General features: G+C 33.8%; 2 protein-coding genes across 4 annotated transcripts in view; one reads left to right on the forward strand and one right to left on the reverse strand.

Moving 5' to 3' along the window:
• The window catches only part of LOC113513714 (heterogeneous nuclear ribonucleoprotein L), a 464,939-nt gene extending 449,875 nt beyond the window's left edge, over positions 1–15,064 (reverse strand). Inside the window, exon 1 of one of the 2 annotated variants that reach the window (XM_052891996.1) lies at positions 14,894–15,064. In XM_052891996.1, the coding sequence (XP_052747956.1) occupies positions 14,894–14,956 (63 nt within the window). In that variant the 5' untranslated portion in view covers positions 14,957–15,064. The remainder of the gene's footprint in view (positions 1–14,893) is intronic. The other variant, XM_052891997.1, reaches the window with a different exon arrangement.
• A 271-nt stretch (positions 15,065–15,335) lies between these two features.
• LOC113509307 (zinc finger protein 782-like) lies at positions 15,336–17,148 on the forward strand. Of its 2 annotated transcripts, XM_031908954.2 has the most exons (3): positions 15,336–15,588; positions 16,232–16,297; positions 16,379–17,148. In XM_031908954.2, the coding sequence occupies exons 1-3, from the start codon at positions 15,433–15,435 to the stop codon at positions 17,099–17,101; spliced, it is 945 nt and encodes a 314-aa protein (XP_031764814.2). In that variant the 5' UTR covers positions 15,336–15,432; the 3' UTR covers positions 17,102–17,148. The 2 variants fall into 2 exon arrangements, with proteins under 2 accessions (XP_031764814.2, XP_026748423.2); XM_026892622.3 differs by lacking the exon at positions 16,232–16,297 and having other exon boundaries at positions 15,337–15,588.
• The last annotated feature ends 2,378 nt before the right edge of the window (positions 17,149–19,526 follow it).

Genomic DNA, 19,526 nt, shown 5'->3' on the forward strand with positions numbered 1-19,526 from the left:
AAGATGATTCCGTAGATAGATTTGAAATATTTGATTTTGGAGTCATCTTGTGTTTTTCCTAGATACCACAGTAAGGGCTTTATCAAAAAGGGTAAAGTTTCTTCAGGGTCGCCAACGCGTATATCAGATCCCTAGTGTTGCAGGCGTCCATAGGCTACAGTAACCGTTTACCATCTTCCTTTGCCACCTTCGTGGTATAAATAAAAATTTGATTTTGCTCCGCGACAAGCAGGATATTGCTCCTCAAAAATAGCATCTTTGCGTTCTCAAATCTTCAGTATTTTTTTTTTCTATTGATATTACAATATTGTATAGTAAATTCTGAACCAATTGCTATAGTTTGCAAATGATAGCGTTTGTCGTTCTAAGTTTGTCATTGAAGTTTGTTTTTAGTGGAATTAAGTATTAAAATACTACTATTTACTGTACTCCATCCAAAGATTACCTGCAAGAGATCACTTTTAGCAATAAGGCCAGCCACTGTTTTCTTTGTGTGATCTTGTAGTTTTGTTATGTTCTAAAGTTTACTACTGTAATCTTTTGGCGGGAACAATAAAGAGTATCTAGATATACGAGTACTAATATAATGAAGCAGAAAAGTTTGTTTGTTTGAACACGCTAATCTCTAGAACTAGTTCATTTTAAACTTTCGCGTTGTTTACACATATTTAAACATCTACGGAATTAGCAGTCGGCTTTGAAAAATAATGCCCCTGGTATTGCAGGCGCTTATAGGCTATGGTAACCGCTTATCATTGGATGGACCACATCATTGATGTAAAAAAAACTACAGTCGTGCTCGACATTAATTAATGACAAACCTCATGTTTTAATACGAACGCATCGTGTTGGTTATCGCAACAAAAACCGCGAAGGGTTAATGACTCACGTGTAGCGTGCAGAGTAAAAATAGCAAAGTGACACGGGTTTTGGCTTCACTCAAAACTATCGCTCGCCGAGCTCGGACCGGCTTTGATGTAGTGAGATTGGACCACGTGCGAGTGGGGCCAAATATTCACAATAAACAAACGCATTCATGGACTACGACTGTGATGACTAGGGAACTTTTTGGGCGCGAACAAATTGTCCACTTGCCTCGTTAGCCAAGCCCGATGGGAGACTTAGGCGTCAATTTGAATCCAGAATAATTAAACAATCATTTGTATATTAACATGCACACGTGTTGTACAAACAACGGTAAACGATTAACAGAAAAAGAAACTTTGCAGACATAATGACCACCATTTGTAGATGGTGAGTAGACCTTAAATCAAGTAACAAGCTTCCGAGAGTTTACAATTTTACTTATTTACATAGATTACAAACTAGAAAATAGGGACCGAAAATAAAACCTTGAGGTACTCCTATTGAAAGAAAATTATTGCTTAAAATCCATTTAGAGACGACTATTTCACAAATATAAAAGGAAATTAACATCGAAGTGCGGAAAATAATTTTAATACAATAAAAGCGACAAGGAGCGCTTGGCGCGAGATGATACTTACAACAGTTGTGAAACTCCACTTATGAATAAGGGCTCCTACTGAGTTCAAAACTAGTCAGGCATCTCCCAGTTTGAAACATGAGTAAAACCAACACATATAACTTCAATCAAATAAATTGATTACTTTTTTTTGACGGCTAATTCGAAAAACTGATACGAGAGAAAGATCAGAAACCAATCAGATAATATTATAAATTGGGAAACTGAGGTACAACTCTTTTTACAGAAACTTTATGTGGTACTAATGATGGTATAGCCACAACAAAACTACAGAAAAAAAAAGAAAACAATCAAAATGTCGTATAAAAGAAATCAAAATATCACTCTTAACAGCCAATTCGACATCATAAGCTACTAAAATCAATTAGCCCCTTTGATGTTACGTTATCTGATGAATATATTATGTGTACCGCTAATATCTAGGTTAATTGCAGTTAAATATATTAATTTTGTACCACGGAATGTTACTATAAACTAATATTTGTTAATATTTATAAGATAAGATTTATGTAAAGCTAAATAAACATCAATCAAGCATACTACTTCAGAAAAATTGACTCTTCGAGCGATATATTTGTATCATAAATATGGCTGCTATGCCGATCTTGATAAATATAGAGATATCGGTATTTCAAAGTACTAGGAACGAATAAATCGTATCTCGCAATTTGATTATAGCCGGCGTAAACATAATTCGATTTTAGACTCGATTTCATTTGAGTTTCATTACATTTGATATGTATTTAGCACAAGCCTAATTTTTGATTGAGTATAACCTACCTAGCAACTCTACATAGCAAGCTCCTTGCGGTATAGGCAGAGAGAACCAAGTGCCTAACACCTAAACGATTATATGTATGAATAGATCCTAACAGATCCACAACAATAAAATACTGTACCATAAAAAATAACCAACTTCAATTGTGTCAAAACCAATTGTTTTGATTTGGAAACTGAACTACTGGATTGAATTCGATAAAATTTCTATGGGACCAATGTGTAAGTATATTATTTCATACAGAAAAAGAATTTTCCAAATCAGAGGGCCTACCATGAAATGTTTTCCGAAATTTCGAAGCCGAACGAAACACAAATTTGATGTTAAAATTACATAATACTTACCGTTTAAAAATATTGAAAATATTAAAATATTATTCTTTTGGACTTTTATGTTAGGATTTATGACGAACGAAATGTTAAGCTCCATTTACTGGGACGTATTAGGTATGAACGAAAACACGAGTCCGAAACTTCGGACTCCGTCAGTTTACAACTGACAGAGTTATTAGGTAACAAACGTAAAAAATTACAACCGAATTAAAATCCCCTTCTTTTTAATATAAATACAGATCATTTATTCATAATGTACAAAATCACACGTCCAGTTTCAATTAATTATGTCATTTCCATTGCAAATTTGTCATATTTTATTCTAATTTCGAGAACATAGCGTTTTCTATATAATAATACGAATAATGTTTCAAAGTAATATTAATTTATAACAATAATAATGACGTCACTGCTAATTGTTATTACATTAATAAAATTCAACATTAGAGATTATTTATAGTTTAATAATTCTTCAACAGTATAGAAGCCCTTTTCGACAAGCCAATCTCTCAGTTCGAAGTTGGTTCGTTCGAAGCTTGCGAAGATTTGAATTCGGAACATCCACTTACTTTATAAAATTGGAATGTGACCTTCGGAAATATATTTTAACAGCTATAAGTAGTTATAAAAATAAAACAAACAGAAAGGCTCACCTCGCCGGATTACGAAATTTATATGAGCAAAAAACGTAAGTTTTTTCCAAATATTTAGTTTCGTGAGTTACCGAGCAGTGCGCGCGAGCGTAATTATGATGAGTGTGGACAGACGTTTACCTGATCAACACGTGAAGGAATTACCTATGGATTACACTAATATTCAACCAACTTCAAAAACAAGGTTTGCAATTCGGCTCTCTTATTAAGTTTGTTCCCTCATAACTTCGTTCGTTCTAAACCGGTGTTTCCCAACATTGGGCCCACGCACCACAGGGGGACAATTTAACAGTTAAAGGAGGGGTGCAATTAAAAAATGGACTCGAAGAGATTTTAAACCTCTCGTTCCGAACCATTTAAATGCAATGCTACGAGTAAATATCAGTACAAATTTAATAAAAAAAGTAAATTAAAAAAAATGCTGTGAATATTTACTTATTAGGTATAATTTCGTTTGATATTACCAAAATATCAACTGGGCGATTAGAGTCGTCAAGTAAACTTTGTCGGGGCATAAACATTTTAGAAATGTTCTAGTGCGGCATGGCACAAAAAAGGTTGGGAAACACTGATCGAAACCGATTTGGAAAATACTTTTTTGTCTGAAAGGATATATATAATATTTACAGATTGATCCCATAGAAATTTTTTCAAAATCGGTCCATTAGTTTAAATTACCAAAATAACTGGTTTTATCACAGTTGAAGTCGGATTTTTTATAGGACACAATCTTCAAGTACATTTACTTGATTACCTTTATGTATGACTTTAGCTACATTCAATAATGAATTTTTACCTATGACTATGTCCACGTGACTGGGATAATATTAAGTACAAGCTCAATATTCCGGGGATCCAGTGAATTTACAGAGTACAGAGGAATAACACCTAAGTCCTCAGGGATGGCAACGCATGGGGAGTATCATGGGCGAAACAGTATACTCTGTTATGTCCATGGTACAGCTCATGTCTATAGGCGACGGTTACCACTTTCCGTCAGGTGGGCCGTCAGCTTGTTTGCCATTCTAAGTTGCATAATAAAAAATAAAAAATGTAACCTTCTCTATTTCAAAAAGAGCTACGTGTATGCAAAACTTCGTGATGATCGGCTGAGTTACTAAAACGCTAAAATAGGTAACAAATAAACTGACTTTCACGTTAATAATATTAGTATTTTTATTTCCCCTGAAAATCATCGTGAACAAATCTTGTTAAATTTGTCACGATGGGCTAACTGACCTACTTCATCCTCACCTATCATACTTCACTGGTGCCCCGCCGGTGTATACCGATAGCGCAGGTGGGGTTACCATCCCATTATCACGCATTAAAAAAAAAAAATAGTATTTTATTATTATTGAAAGACGGGCTCTTTTCAGACAGAAAAACCTGTGACACTGCGCCCACTGCATGATCTTTTGTGCTCGCCTTTTTTAAAGTTCGCTGCTAATTACTATCAGTGATAGGATTTTTTAAAATATTCTTTGCAATGATGTTTTTTTTCTCCTCAGGATATAAAGTGTATTTTCCAAAGATGTATCGTTTATGTATAAGTAGGGTACAGCCACAAATCAACTGCTGCGACGTTTATTCCTCGATATATTACTAAGGAATATATTATAAATTTTAATTTTAAAATAAGAATTATTATTCGATTACTCTTCAATATGTTTTGGTCGCGCGGACAAAGTCACGCGTAGAGACTAGTCTACCAATATTCGTGTCGTCATTCATCCAGCATTCTTTCTACTCTATTTCTATTTTTTTATTTTTCTATCAACTTAAACGTAACACGTCTCGGGAATAGAGACATTACGATCGGGCAACAAATAACCATAAACACGTATGACGTGGCCACGATACCGCCAAGAGACGAAAATAATGCGTGCATCACCGACGGTACTCCCCATTGTTGGAGTACGGGCTCACTCATAGATGGAGTATGCCAAATATTTCCAAAATGTAACGCAACAACTAGTGATGTGCCCGATATTGAAATACGTACCCGTATCCGCGGATATCCGTGGGAATACAAATATGAATCTGTAGTTGTTTTTATGAAGGACCTTTTACGTTACGCAGATACATACTCTTTATTGATGATATCAGCCCTATTGTCCACTGTTGAACATAGACCTTGGGGAGTTTTTCTAGTAGATAGTTACCACGCTTGGCGGGCGGGTTGGCAACCTCAGTTAGGCCTTGTTAATGTTTCAAGAATGATGCTGTTGCTCATCCCTCTACCATTAAGTTTTTTTAATCGCCTCTTATGACAATCACCGGAAAAAAAGGTTTATGAAGGAAACAATAAATGGTATCTATCTATCTATCTATGAAATTTGGTATTTATGTACTACATGCGGTAGAGAAGGATACAAGCTACTTTTTATCCCGGGCAATGAATATATACCAGTCACGAGAATGTAGTCGCCGGTAAACGTTAGTACTATTATATTCCATTCAATTTAAACTTTTTAGAATCACACACTTGCCAAATTTGTATTGTAAAAATTATACATATATTTAAATATCAAGCGTTACCATTCCTGAGTACTAAAGAATTCACGGATCTAGACATGATTAGTGTTCGTATCCATATTACCAATTTTTAACGGTACGCGGCACATCACTAGTGGCAACGGTCGAGCGGTGAAAGGGCGTAACTGGCGAACTCTGGCGTCAGTGCTGACCAATCGGGTCACGGCATCGTTTGGCCGGTGGTACAGCGAACACGCCTCTTGGCATGGAGTGCGAGTGAATCACTCGGAATGTCAGATGATCGGTGTCCACCGCGCTGACAGATGAGTATGACGGGCTCACTTGCGTTGTCTTACTTGGTAACTGCAGTTGGGGATTTATTAGTAATTATTAGCTAACTGGCAAACGTTATCACGTCCACTACCGCCATCTAGTGTGCTCATTTTTGTCTGTCAAAATATAAACAAGCATATTTCATAATCTGACGAAAGAAAAAAAATCATTTATTTAAAAAGATATGCTACTCAACAACACAAAACAAGAACAAACAAACAAAAAACAAAGAAAATAAAAAGCGTCTACAGAATCTACAGAATAATCCTTAAATATATGTAGTCCATATATGAAGTCAGTGGACATACATATATGTTGTAACACATTTACGCAATTTCATTAAAATCGGTTGAGCGGTTTCAAGGATTAGTATTAACGTACATTGTGACACGGGATTTTAATATATTAAGATATGTTGTTTCATACGGATTTGGTCAACGTTAATTAGGATAAACTGTCCTGGCTAATCTACGATTCATTTTTATATCAAATTTCATTCGAGTCCGGTCGTAGACGGGAATATGTAAGATATATTTTTACAAATTTTAGAATACTAGATGTGTACCGCGGCTTTGTCATAAAGTACATAATAATTACAATAAAGGACTTGAATAATTAAATACTATTTACCATCCATTTTACCACTTTTCAAACAAAATAAAGTTAATTGTATTTAATTTGTTTAAAAATTTGAATAACTCTCGTATTTTTAGTAATGCGAACTATCAGTCCCATTGCTAGCAATATACCCTGCCAGGTCGCCCTCCCTTGGTACCCCTTGGAAACTATCAGACTCAATTCCAGGTGCATTCTTTACGATAGGCTAACTGACCTGCCTTTTCATCCTCACCTATCATCTCTCACTGGTGCCCCGCCAGCGTATACCGTCACTACAAGCAGGGTTACCATACCATTATCCGATTCCGTAACGGTTATTTGGTGTTATATATGTATATAATTTTTATATATTTTTAATTTGCAAAAGATGCTTTTATAATTATACAGCACTATCATACCTACTTGTACAACAATTAGTCCATTACCTTAAGGTTGTCTTGAAAAGATTGCTCTCAGCAATAAGACCGCCTCACTGTACTTATACAATTGTATCGTTGTGTTTGTAAATTGTCTTGTTTATTTCCTATATTGTATAATGCAAATAAAGTATACTCATTCATTCATTCATTCATTATCATCCATTATAACAAATCGTACCCTTCATACATACATTAGATACAAATCAACGCCCACAATATTATTAGAGGGCTATTTCCTAACTCACCTCACTCGATCCATCTGTTTCGTATCTCTATCGGGGAACCGCCGTTAGTTCTACTAATGGTATGTTACTGTTTGGCCTTGTATCAAATACTTCCCAACATATCCATGTTGGGGGAAAGGGATTGTTAGTAATAGAGACTGAGAATCCTATTGCTAGCAATATACCCAACTAGGTCGACCTTTTCGCGGTTCCCCCTGGAAACTATCATGGTTAATTCCTGATGAATTCATCATGATGGGCTAACTGGCCTGTTTTCATTCTCATCTATCACCCTTCACTGGTGCTCCGCCAGCGTATCCCGTTAGCGCAGGCGGGGTTACCATACCATTTTCACACATAAAAAAAAAAAAAACATATCCATGTATCTTTTATTGTATCAACGATTAACTATCCACTGCTGAACGTGGCATCTCCATAAGGGGGGTTTTACCAGTTGTTTCCACGCTTGGCAGGCTGGTTGGCAACCGCAATTAGGCTTTGGTGGTGTTTTAATACGCCTCTTACTCTATCCACGGATAAAGAAGGATTGACCCATTCTATGCCGAGACTACGGGCAGTAGTTATTGTATACCAAATTTTATAGTGATTGGTTAAGCCGTTAAGACGATATAAAGTAACAAACAAACTCATTTTCACATGTATGATATTAGTAAGAATGTATTTTTTTTTATACAACTTAGAATAGCAAACAAGCTGACGGCCCACCTGATGGAAAGTGGTAACCGTCGCCTATAGACATGAGCAGTACCATGGGCATAACAGAGTATACTGTTTCGCCCATGATACTCCCATGTGTTGCCATTCCTGAGGACTCAGGTGTTAATCCTCTGTACCCAGTAAATTCACGCCATATCCCACCCTTCAAACCGAAACACAGCCATGCAAACACAACTGCTTCACAGTTAAAACACGAATAGGACAGCAATCGACTTTTGTACAAAGTCTCCCTCTGGTATGCTATTTATATGTATACATTTGCTTTAGACTTTATTTAATATTCTACGAATCGTAGTAGTCCGCAATAGTTGTTTGTAATTGAAGTGGAAATTCAATTCCATTAAGTTTCAAGCCATCAAGATATCTAGTTTGACCCACAAACCTATTTGTAGACACCTAAGATTATTTCCGTCGATCTGAAGCAAAAATCCGTAGGTGGCAGGAAATAGCATTGTTCTGGAGCGAATTGTGACTGGAATATGCGGTTCTATTGTTTGCAGGTCACAGTCAGGTCGACCACCACGCGGTGTTTGGAATCGTCGTGGTTACCGGTGAATAGGCTATGGCCCAACTGACCTGATTTTATTTAGGATATGACAGTGAAATTACAAGGTACGAAGGTATACGATTTAGGTCCCTTTTTACTAATAGCTATCAATCACTAACTTCAAAGGGATACAAAGAATTTTATTCAAAATCATTTATTGTCAAGTAGTGTTAACTACTCGACAATAGATGGCAGTACAAAACTAACAACATATTGTTATAGTAGATAGTTTACGCAGACTAAGTCATTGGTAAAAACCTTAGATTATATAGATAGAGTATCGAATATCAGGAATAGGCCAACTTTTAGTCAACTACATTCACATTTGGCTGACAAAATTTTTAAACATTTTTTTTTATCAAGACATAACGCGCCATTTTTTTTAGTCTTGCTAGTATCCGTATTAAAAACTTCCTAAACCTTATTGATGTTTTCAATTTGAATTGGGAACTATTTTATTCTGATATAAATATACATATGTATGTAAAGATTACAAATTAATTAAAATTGTGGCAATTTACAATGATTTTAAAACGAAAACATATAAGTCTATATTTGGATATAAATCAAAGTATTCAGCAAAAATAAGCATTTACTATTTGAATCTTGTTTTTTGAAATATATTCGTAAGAATTATGTATTATTTTTATTTTTCAACTTCACCTTCCAATCTAATTTCTTCCAAATACCGAGTAATAAATGTATATTATGGTAACCCTATTCGTGAACACATGGATAAAAATTGGATTAAATTTTTGGCGAAAAATTAACATTAAGACACTGTATTTTTAAGAGCTTAGGTAAAAAATTATCTCATGATAAGTCGGCCACATTTGAACACTCCAGATATCCTACCTCGGATTGTAAGAAGCGCAAACAAGTTAGGGTAACATTCATTACGGTAACAGATGGTTACGCCGAGTTCCACCACAAATTGATGCGCACATCTGGACGGCGAATTGAAATTAAATTGCAGCGCTAATTACGAATCCGATAAATGGTAGAGTTGCCGTGGATACGACCGTTACCGGGTTGCTAACTCAAAATATTCACAAGAATTAGAATTTAAGATATTGGCTTCACAAAAAAATGGCTCCTTGAATAGTGGCAAGTATCATTGTGTATCAAAAACGTGTCAACATTCAGGCAAATAAACTGACTTTTATTTTTTTTTAAACCAAAACCAAACGCGCCATGCGGAAGGCTATGTTCAGCATTAGACAATTAACGGCTTATACATACATGCATTTATTTACTAAATTTTAGAAAAAAAAATTACTGACCGGAATAAACAGTAGCCTATATATATATATATATATATATATATATATATATATATATATATATATATATATATATATATACTTTCATATTCATAATAATACTGCTCAATAAAATTGTACAAATGTCAAGTTATATGTGTAGTACAGTGCTGTATGTGTACCTATCTAAGGCAGGTAGGTGGTGGTTTATTTTAAGGTTTTGTCATCAGACCGTTAAGTCGATATTTCCAAGACGATACGGTATACAGCCTAATGCCTTGTTATGGACGGCTTGCGGTTTAATACTGCGTAGGTTTGTATAACATTTAAATTGTATGTGGAGGCTCTAATTGTATTTACTGCGATATTACACTGTCAAATTAAGTACAAGGGATCATATATGTATATTTTAAACGACAAAGCTTTATAATTCACCTTTTTTTATTTTACATTTAACAGAAAAACCTAACTATGGTGAATGAAGTTGATACATAGCAGATAGGCGGAGACATCCTTATTCCTTATACGATATTTTTGAAATTCAGGGTCAGATTTTGGTAATTCTATTTTTATTAGACAGGTTTAAATTGTATAGATAGAGCAACGAGTCCCAAAAACAGATTCAGTTTTTGTCAGCTAAATGTCAAATTAGCTGACTAGTTTTTTTTTATCAGTGTTCTTTATACTTACGCATAAAATGTACCTTGACGTATTATTTAACAGTCAAAATGAGGGTTTACGTATTAAAAACATGCAGAAATTATAAAACAAATATAGAAGTTGTAAAGGAATCGCTCATAACTGTTTATTACGCAAAATTGTATAAAAAACTTAAGCCGCTTTTCTCGAAGCATCTATATGGAGACACTCTATAATCTAAATAGACAGAGTTGGGTGCCATAATAATTTTGTGACGATTGAAGTTATGGTTTTTTCCAAAATAATTAAAATGATTCTTTTTACTGAATTGTAATTATTTAGTTCAATTTTATTCGTATATTCATTATCGAACAATTTCGAAAACAAATACGTGAATAGTTTCTTTAGTATTTTCATTTTGATTAATTTAATGTGTTTTGTTTATATATTTTATTCAGCAAGGGACTAGTGCAATATGCCACTTATAACAGTAATAACGTATTTAGTACTATACTAAAATAATTTATCCAATAGGTTAATAGTGCCGAACGTAGATGCCATAGATAGTAAACATATAAAAACCTGTATGAGTATGATTATCACTCAACAAACTTAACCCTTCTATAAAAAAAAAAAAAAGCTGTCTCCGTTACATCAGTGGCCAATGTGTGCGTGCTCTGAGTAACAATATCGTATATGCTACTTGTGCTCTCATGAATAGTATTAACCCAAAGTGTCACAGCAGATCAATAAAAAGGCGGGAATAGTGAACGATTCTGGGTCGCGAGATGGCGGGAAAAATATCTGTCTTCTTACCTAATCTGTAACACAAAATAAGTCGCATGTCGGAATTGACTAAGTCGACGTCACTTCGAACAAAAAATTTTTTTATATTATCTATGTATCCACAATCTTAGATTATATTCATAGATTTTTAAAAATTTTGTATTTTAGAATATGAGTTATAATTAAAAAATGCAAATTCAATATTATGGACAGAGGTATATTACAAAAAATTGTAGAATACTATGAAGATTCATTTATTTTATTGTGTTGACACTTCTACATAGTTGCATAAATTTATTTTGTAGTTTCGTCAATATAAGTGTAGTGTCGATTCTTAAATAACGTAGTTATTACTTGCTCTGAGTGTAAAACTAGAAGTTTTATACTAAGGCGACATAAGATGGTCTTCAAATCAAATTAAATTGAGTTGTTTCAGTGTGCATCTGTTAATTGATAAGTACTTCAGTACCTATATTAATTATGCAAATATTTATTTTTCAAAAAGGTTAGTACATTCACACTTTTGTTTGTACCACAACATGTTTTCCCAAAGGTTGGTAGAGCAAGCTTTATTTATTTATTTATTCATTAGTACAAATATGTGTACATGGCGGACTTAATGCTAAAAGCATTCTCTCCCAGTCAACCATAGGGAAGTGTCAGAATACTCGAATGCGGTACTACTAATTATTGATATACTAGATTAGATTAGATTGACATACTAGAATTACATATATAAACGAATAAATATATATAAATAACAAATATACTTACACATATATGACATATACTATATTATACACGAAATTGAGAATAATATAAAGTACTTACTGCTCGGATAAAAATAAAAAGTGTGCGTTAACGCTTTTTTTGAAAGATGGTTTAGTCGGTAGTCTCTTAATGGCATCAGGAAGCGCGTTCCAGAGTCGTGAAGAATGTAGGATATATATATATATCAAACCTAATCAAAGCAAAATTATTATTATCCAAGTCTGTAATTACTGTCTGCCCCAAAATGTTTATATAATACGTTTGTTTGTTTATGTAATATATTTGTATGTTTAATATAAATACCAGATTAAACAAATAATTAAATACCACTTTAGTCATATACAAAACTATGATCTGTTTTTCTTTGACAGAATTAGTAAATATTCTTAGCATGCACATTATCATCAAAGTACATTGAAATTATAAGGTAATAAAAGTCACAAATCAATTAGGAGACAATTTTGTTATTAGGGTCAAACTACCATCAAAGTAGTTTAGAATTAACATATTGCAAAACAAATCATCAAGAGAGACACTTGTCAACTATAAACCAAATTAATTTGTACACCATTAACCTTTGCATGATCATTAATCATGTCTTCACTGTCCCCAAAGAATGTTTATGCCTGCTAGTGAATAAAAAAAGAAAACTGCTACGCCTATTGTCTCTGAAAGTTTATACTCTGTACTAAATTTGTTTAGAATTGTCTCTATAATGCTTTGATCAAGATTAGTTGCAACAGCTGTAGATAATGTCAAAGAGCAAAGTTTTATATTTTTAAATACATCAGTAAAACTACATTTAGCGGAACTAATGGGTTCCGAAGGCAGTCACTCTAAAAATTAATACTACTAAATAAAGAACACTCTGCATTGTGTTTTATAGGTTTGCTTTTTATGTAACTTTATTATGTAAAAACCCATTAACATTCCACTGTTGAGGACAAGATTGAATGGTTATGCTGACCAGGCACTTGGTATTGTGTTTATTTTTAATATTTTTTTTAATTATCATTAATGCATAAATACACAATATAAATAAAAATAGAGAGAATATTGTGTTTTTGACACATCAAGACATTTCTAATTAGTCTATCATAGAGTTAACAGAGATTTTTATAGATGCATTAATATTGATGGGACAAAACATAATACAATAAAAATAATGAAAATTCCTTCCATTAAATTAGTATATTCCATTGTTTTCTTAATCACCTGTTATAATATTCTGAGCATGAAATGGTAATGGCAATACACTGAATTCTTACTCCTATCACTTTATGGTGATTTTAATAAATTTATTGATACTTTCACCCAGCTTTAAAAAAAGAGGTTTTTATTTCAATTGTAATTTTTGTACATATATTACACAAAATATTTTAAACAATTTATAAATAGAGTTTGATAACTTTTTGAATTAAAACTGGGAGTAAAGTCATAGACCCATAGCAGTTTTAAAAAGATTAAAGTTGTTTTTTTTATGGTACAACCGCTTACCATCAGGTATATGCTTGCCACCTTAGTGGTATTAAAAAAACATAATATTTATGTATTTACTTTTATAAAACTTGAGCAATGCCTGGCTAACCTAAAGGACTTATGTTGAGTATGGTTCTGTTTTTTGTGTTTTTTTTTATAGCTATAAAATTTGTCTAGACATAAACAACTTGGTAGTTTGTATTAATATTTTACAGATTTAAATTTTCTAAACTTTTTAAAGCTGAGTTTCTTGCACATTCTTTTCAGCTGAAATTACATTTTGAAATGGGTAATAAATTCATAATAAAAATACTAAAATAGATGTTTTTACTTGAATAAAAAATATCTTTTGTTCTAACTTTTTTTTAAAATTTTCTTTCTTCTTTCTTTTTTTTTTTAAGATAAATGCATTACATATATTATTTAATGTTATCACTATCTATTGCTAACTGATAGTAAATATTGTACCTATCTAATAAAAATATTATATTTCCAACACATATTTTTTTTATGAAAATTAGGTATAGATGTTTTAAGCTTATTAATAAACATTTTTTTTTTATTAATTTATTGTAAAAATCGCAAATAAGTATTTTCATGTTTAGAAAAACACTTGTATTTTGTTGCACGAATTTTTTTTTTTTGTATGTCATCCTCAAATTTTTAAGACGATTTCAAATTAAGAGTTGGCATAAAGATTTTGTTTCCAAGCCAATAAAATCAGAAAAAAAAAGTTCTTTCACTACATAAAATTTTGACGTTGTGCCACGTAAAAAAAAAAAAACAATAACGGAGTAAAATTATTTGTGAAATTTTTGTGAATAGAAACTAGACAATATTCCACATTAAAAGCGGGAAGGTGCAAGTCCACGACCTAGAAAACATCGGGTTTCCCGCGTATCCCTAACGACCGAGCGATGTCAAATTGTCAATCACAATAATTGACAGCGTCTGGCCACACGCTACCTAGGGTATACTATTTTGGTGAACACATGTTGCCGCAGTCGAAAATTATACGAAAAAGCATACCAAGATAAAGGAATAACGAAGCACAAAAATCTTTTTGCATGTCAACAAAATGTAACCTCAAAACTGACAAAATAACATAGAAACGTGGAAATGACAACAGATGTAGCGAGCAACAATGATTTGTTATCAAAACGACTTAATATTAGTTTTGACACAATTACAGAGAAACGTTTAAAAGAATATTTTGTGATTACGATACGAAACACGTAAAGGAATTGGACAAAACACGGCCATTTTCGTCGGGTCTACGTCTGTTCAGAACTTCAGATTTGGGACGATCGCGATGGATATTGTAATACTCACCCGTTCAACGTCGATGTCGGTCGCCGTACACAGTCTTTTGCCACCACTACCGTTGTAAGCCATCGTGCACCACTAAACAAAACACAAATCACACCGAAACGCGTTACGCGGAGAACAAAAGAGTATACCACTTATCACGACGGTCGCGAGCAGACTGATTGAACGAATGAAAGCGAAACAAGCCGTGAACGAATAGGATTGAGAATGGGTACGGGATGCGCGGAGGCGAGGGTATAATCCACAGATAATGAAGCGAGATTTATTTTACTATTACAAATCTCAATACCAGCAAACTTATATGAATATTTAGTATTTTAATTATGTTAATATATAGATATCAGTCTAATTTATACACTAGATTCTAAACTAAAATCTTTCAAATTGTTGTAAATGGATTTTTAGACACAGAACATCGGGTGAATGAACTTTACCGTCAAATGTCAGTTAATGTCACACAATCAGCTGATTTATTTATTGTTTTGGTTTTACTAATTGCTACCTATATTCGGGTTAATCATTGTTTTACATGTTTAATTTAAATGAGTAGCGACTCCGAAGAGTTGGAAATAAAGATAGAATACAATGAGTCTTTCGAACGGGACCCCTTAAGCGACAGATGTTTTAAAAATGCAAAACTAAATTTACAAATAGTAAACTCTGAAGACAATATTTCAATATCCAGTGTAGAAGAGAAAGTATGTACTTATCTCGATTTACCTTTTATCTTTATATTTTTTATAATTATATTAGATTATATTAGATTTATATTTTTAGTAATATGCAAAAAGTCCCGCATTGCATAATAAATATTATGTATTTATTTCTTAATATAAAAACTAAAATATTCTTTAGAGTGTAAAATCTCCCCATTGAAACGTATTTAAAATTAAAAGCATATTGTACATGCTCAGATATTTTTGTGCAGAATTAAAAGATGCATTAGGGTACTGGCATGACCAAGCCTCACCTACCCCCCTCCCCCCTTAAGTACGCCTTTAATCACCACGCTGGTCAAGTGACGCACCACTCTCATTAATGAAAACCTCAGTAAAAAAAATATAAATAAAATAATTATTATTCACATCTTTGTTCATGTGATCAGAATAAATTGGCTGATATAAAATGTAGCATATGTTTTTCTTCCCAAATATTATGTATGTATGAATTTTAATTTTGAGTTTTTCAAGTGCGGACGTTCTATTGTATATATATATATATATATATATATATATATATATATATATATATATATATATATATATATATATATATATATATATATATATATATATATATATATATATATAAAAGGTCATAAATACCCCATGTTTTTTCCAGAATGAATTACTTACCGGGGAAAAGACAAACAGTCATTGTAAAGTCAAGTGTGAATCTTATAGTCATGTAAATATAAAATTTTACATATAAGTTACTGAGTGAGCACTTTAAATTTTTAATTAATCGCATTATTGTATTATTTCTCAGGAAACATCAAAAAACGCTGCTACCTGGTACAAAAATATTGATGAATTTGGCAGATACTTGTGCAGATTTTGCGAGCTGTCATACTCCACCGTTCAAACACTACGACATCATACTAAAATTAAACATGCCAAAGATGCTGAAAACTTAAAAAATATAATAGCAAATAACAAGAGGAACAGTAAAATAAAATGTCACATCTGTAAAAAGAGATTTCAGTCATTAAATAACTTGGAAGATCATGTTAAAGACCATGATATAAAGGATTTAGAGTCATCATGCCAGTTCTGCAAAGCGATGTTCGACGATAAGCATCAAATGTTACAACATTTACTATACAAACATAATATTCCAAATACTAAGTTCTACTCCTGTGACACGTGCGGCTATAGGACTTTAAAACTATCACATTTCAAGCAACACAAAAGTACGCACTCAGTTGAGAAAAGCATAAAATGTGGCCACTGTGATTACGCAACAAATTATTTACCAAATTTGAAAATCCATGAAAGATTACATAGAAATGATAAACCGTATGTTTGCGAGTTCACTGGTTGCGTTTACAGTTGTTCAGCAAAATCAGCATTGAGGAGTCATCAATTAAAACATAATCCTGAGAAACACATGCTGTATTGTGATAAATGTAGCTACAAGACAGTGTATAAACAATCATTGAAGAAACATACAGATAGTCATGTAAGAAACAGTGTTAGAATGAAATTATAGGAAGGAATATCTCCTATGTACAAAAATATAATTATTTTTATATACTATTTATAATACACTATGTGATTATCAAAATACCCATACAAGAACTGAATTAAGATTTAGTTTTTTTTTAATGGGTGATAATGGAATGATACCCCGCCTGCGCGGTATCATTCCATTATCGGTATATGTTAGCGGAGAATCAGTGATAAATGATAGCCTTTATAAGCTGACATAGTAGTGACACCAATTTGTCTCTATTCTGTAAGCTTTTATTTTACATATATTGTTTTTATATTTGTAGTTGTACGGTCCCAGCATAGAATAGGCGACGCCTTCCTTTCCTATGGATGTCGTAAGAGGCAACTAAAGGAGGACGAGGGATGGGCAACAGCGTCTCTTTGAATATCTCCAAAGCTTAACTGCAGTTGCCAAGCATGGTAACTACTTACAAAACCCCCAAGGAGGGGAGGCTTATGTTCAGCAGTGGACAGCTAAAGGCTAATATGATGATATATGTATTGAAAGGTTATAATAATATTTAATACCACATAATCACACCACTCGCCTGATTTTCAAGCTAGATACTTGTCCTAAAGATACCTGTGTTATCAGGATCCAGGTAATAAACACCTAGGGACAGATCAGAACACCCAGATCTGAGCCAATTCAGAAGAGTTTGTTTCTTAAATTGGCTCAAATGTTAAATGAACCCGGAATCTCATTAAAGCAACGCGCCTAAAACCAATTTGTGTATTTACCAATGATTCTCTATAGATGGAGTTATGCCTTGTAGGTTATCTCTCATCTGATACTTTTTTAGAATGAGCCTACATACCTGAATATATTGACATTATTTTCACCGGTACCTCTTCTGCACTGGATTACCCAAATTAAATCATTTTCTCTCTAACTACACTGGGTTGGCTGGAAGAGATCTCTTTCAGACACAAGTCCTCCCTTGCTAACAAGTTGTTAAACTAATCGTCGCATGTATTGTTTAATGTAAGAATGTAAGAAAGACTCTTTTCCGCACTTAGCCTCTCATTTGGGCCGTTGTGCGTGTGAGTCGTGGCTAGTACAGCCAACCTAGCTCCACCCAGAAGCGCAGAAGCTTCCTGGGTTCTTCACAGGCCTCACGGAGCGACCTCACCGTTCCGAGGATTTCTAAACGTTGATAGGCCACAGCCTCACATTCCAGGATTACGTGAGCAGCCGTTTCTTCAGCGTCGAAACAGCCTCGACATAGAGGGCTGTCTGTGGCTCCTATTGTGTATAAATGTTTGTTTAATGGACAATGACCCGTTATTGTCCCTATCATTATTTTGAGGTTTTTTCTATCTAGATGTAATAAACGTTTTGATAGTCGTTGATTCAACGTAGGTACGGCCAATTTTGATTGTCTGCAATCAATAGCCTGTATCCATCTTTGGTTTTGTATGTCAGCGGATCTTTGACGAATCCACATTCGAAATTGCGAGAACGGAAGAGGAAGAAGTGGATACGAGCCTACCACCCTCGTTCCTGAGCCTCTTCTAGCCAGTTCGTCTGCGGCATCGTTACCATAAGATCCACTGTGCCCTCTTATCCATTGGAGGATAACTCGGTTATTGGAAGATATCCTATCCAGTGAATGGTGGCATTCAATTATCAATTTGTTGTTTGTCTTGTTGTTTCGTAATGCTTTTAGTACTGCTGCGCTGTCAGATAAGAATCTAATGCTAAAACCATTTATTCCTAGCTTATGTACAACTGCAGCAGCCTCGGTTATTGCAACACATTCGCATTGGAATATTGAGCTGTGTACGCCAAGCGGTATGTGCACGTTTATATTCAGGTCTAAGGAAAAGACTCCGGCTCCTGAACCGTTCTCGGTTTTGGAGCCATCGGTGTATATGCGTAATTCATGTACACCGGATTGGTCCTTTTCCTCTTCTTGAATTTGTATTTGGTATTTTTTGTTAAATATATAATGATTATGAGTCCTGTCACACGGAGCCGCAATCAAAGGTTCATATTCGATTGCCTGGTTCAGAATAGAAGTGTGGGGACTGTAGTGATTTTTACCCCATAGATCCAGATGCATTAGTCGGATAGCGGCTAACGCCGCTTCCTGCTGTATGTGCAGGTCTAGGGGTGTTATGTTGAGGGCCAACTCTATTGCTGTTGTAGGAGCTGTTTTCATGCAGCCGCTGACAGAAGAGCAAAACAGTCTCTGAAAGCTTTTTAGTTTGGCGGCGGTGGTCGATAGTTTTGTCCTCGGCCACCAAACCAGTGCACCATAGACCAACATTGGCCTGATTACAGCTCTGTACAGCCATAGAGTTATTTTTGGCAAAAAATTCGTCGCATGTATTGTTTAAGTGCAATAAAGAATATATAAATATTTTTCATTTAAGATAACATAATTTCTAATAATAAATTTGGTAAATTAAACACTATA

Source organism: Galleria mellonella, unplaced genomic scaffold (genome assembly GCF_026898425.1).
Source record: "Galleria mellonella isolate WM207_F2 unplaced genomic scaffold, CSIRO_AGI_GalMel_v1 utg146, whole genome shotgun sequence".
Taxonomy (NCBI): domain Eukaryota; kingdom Metazoa; phylum Arthropoda; class Insecta; order Lepidoptera; family Pyralidae; genus Galleria; species Galleria mellonella.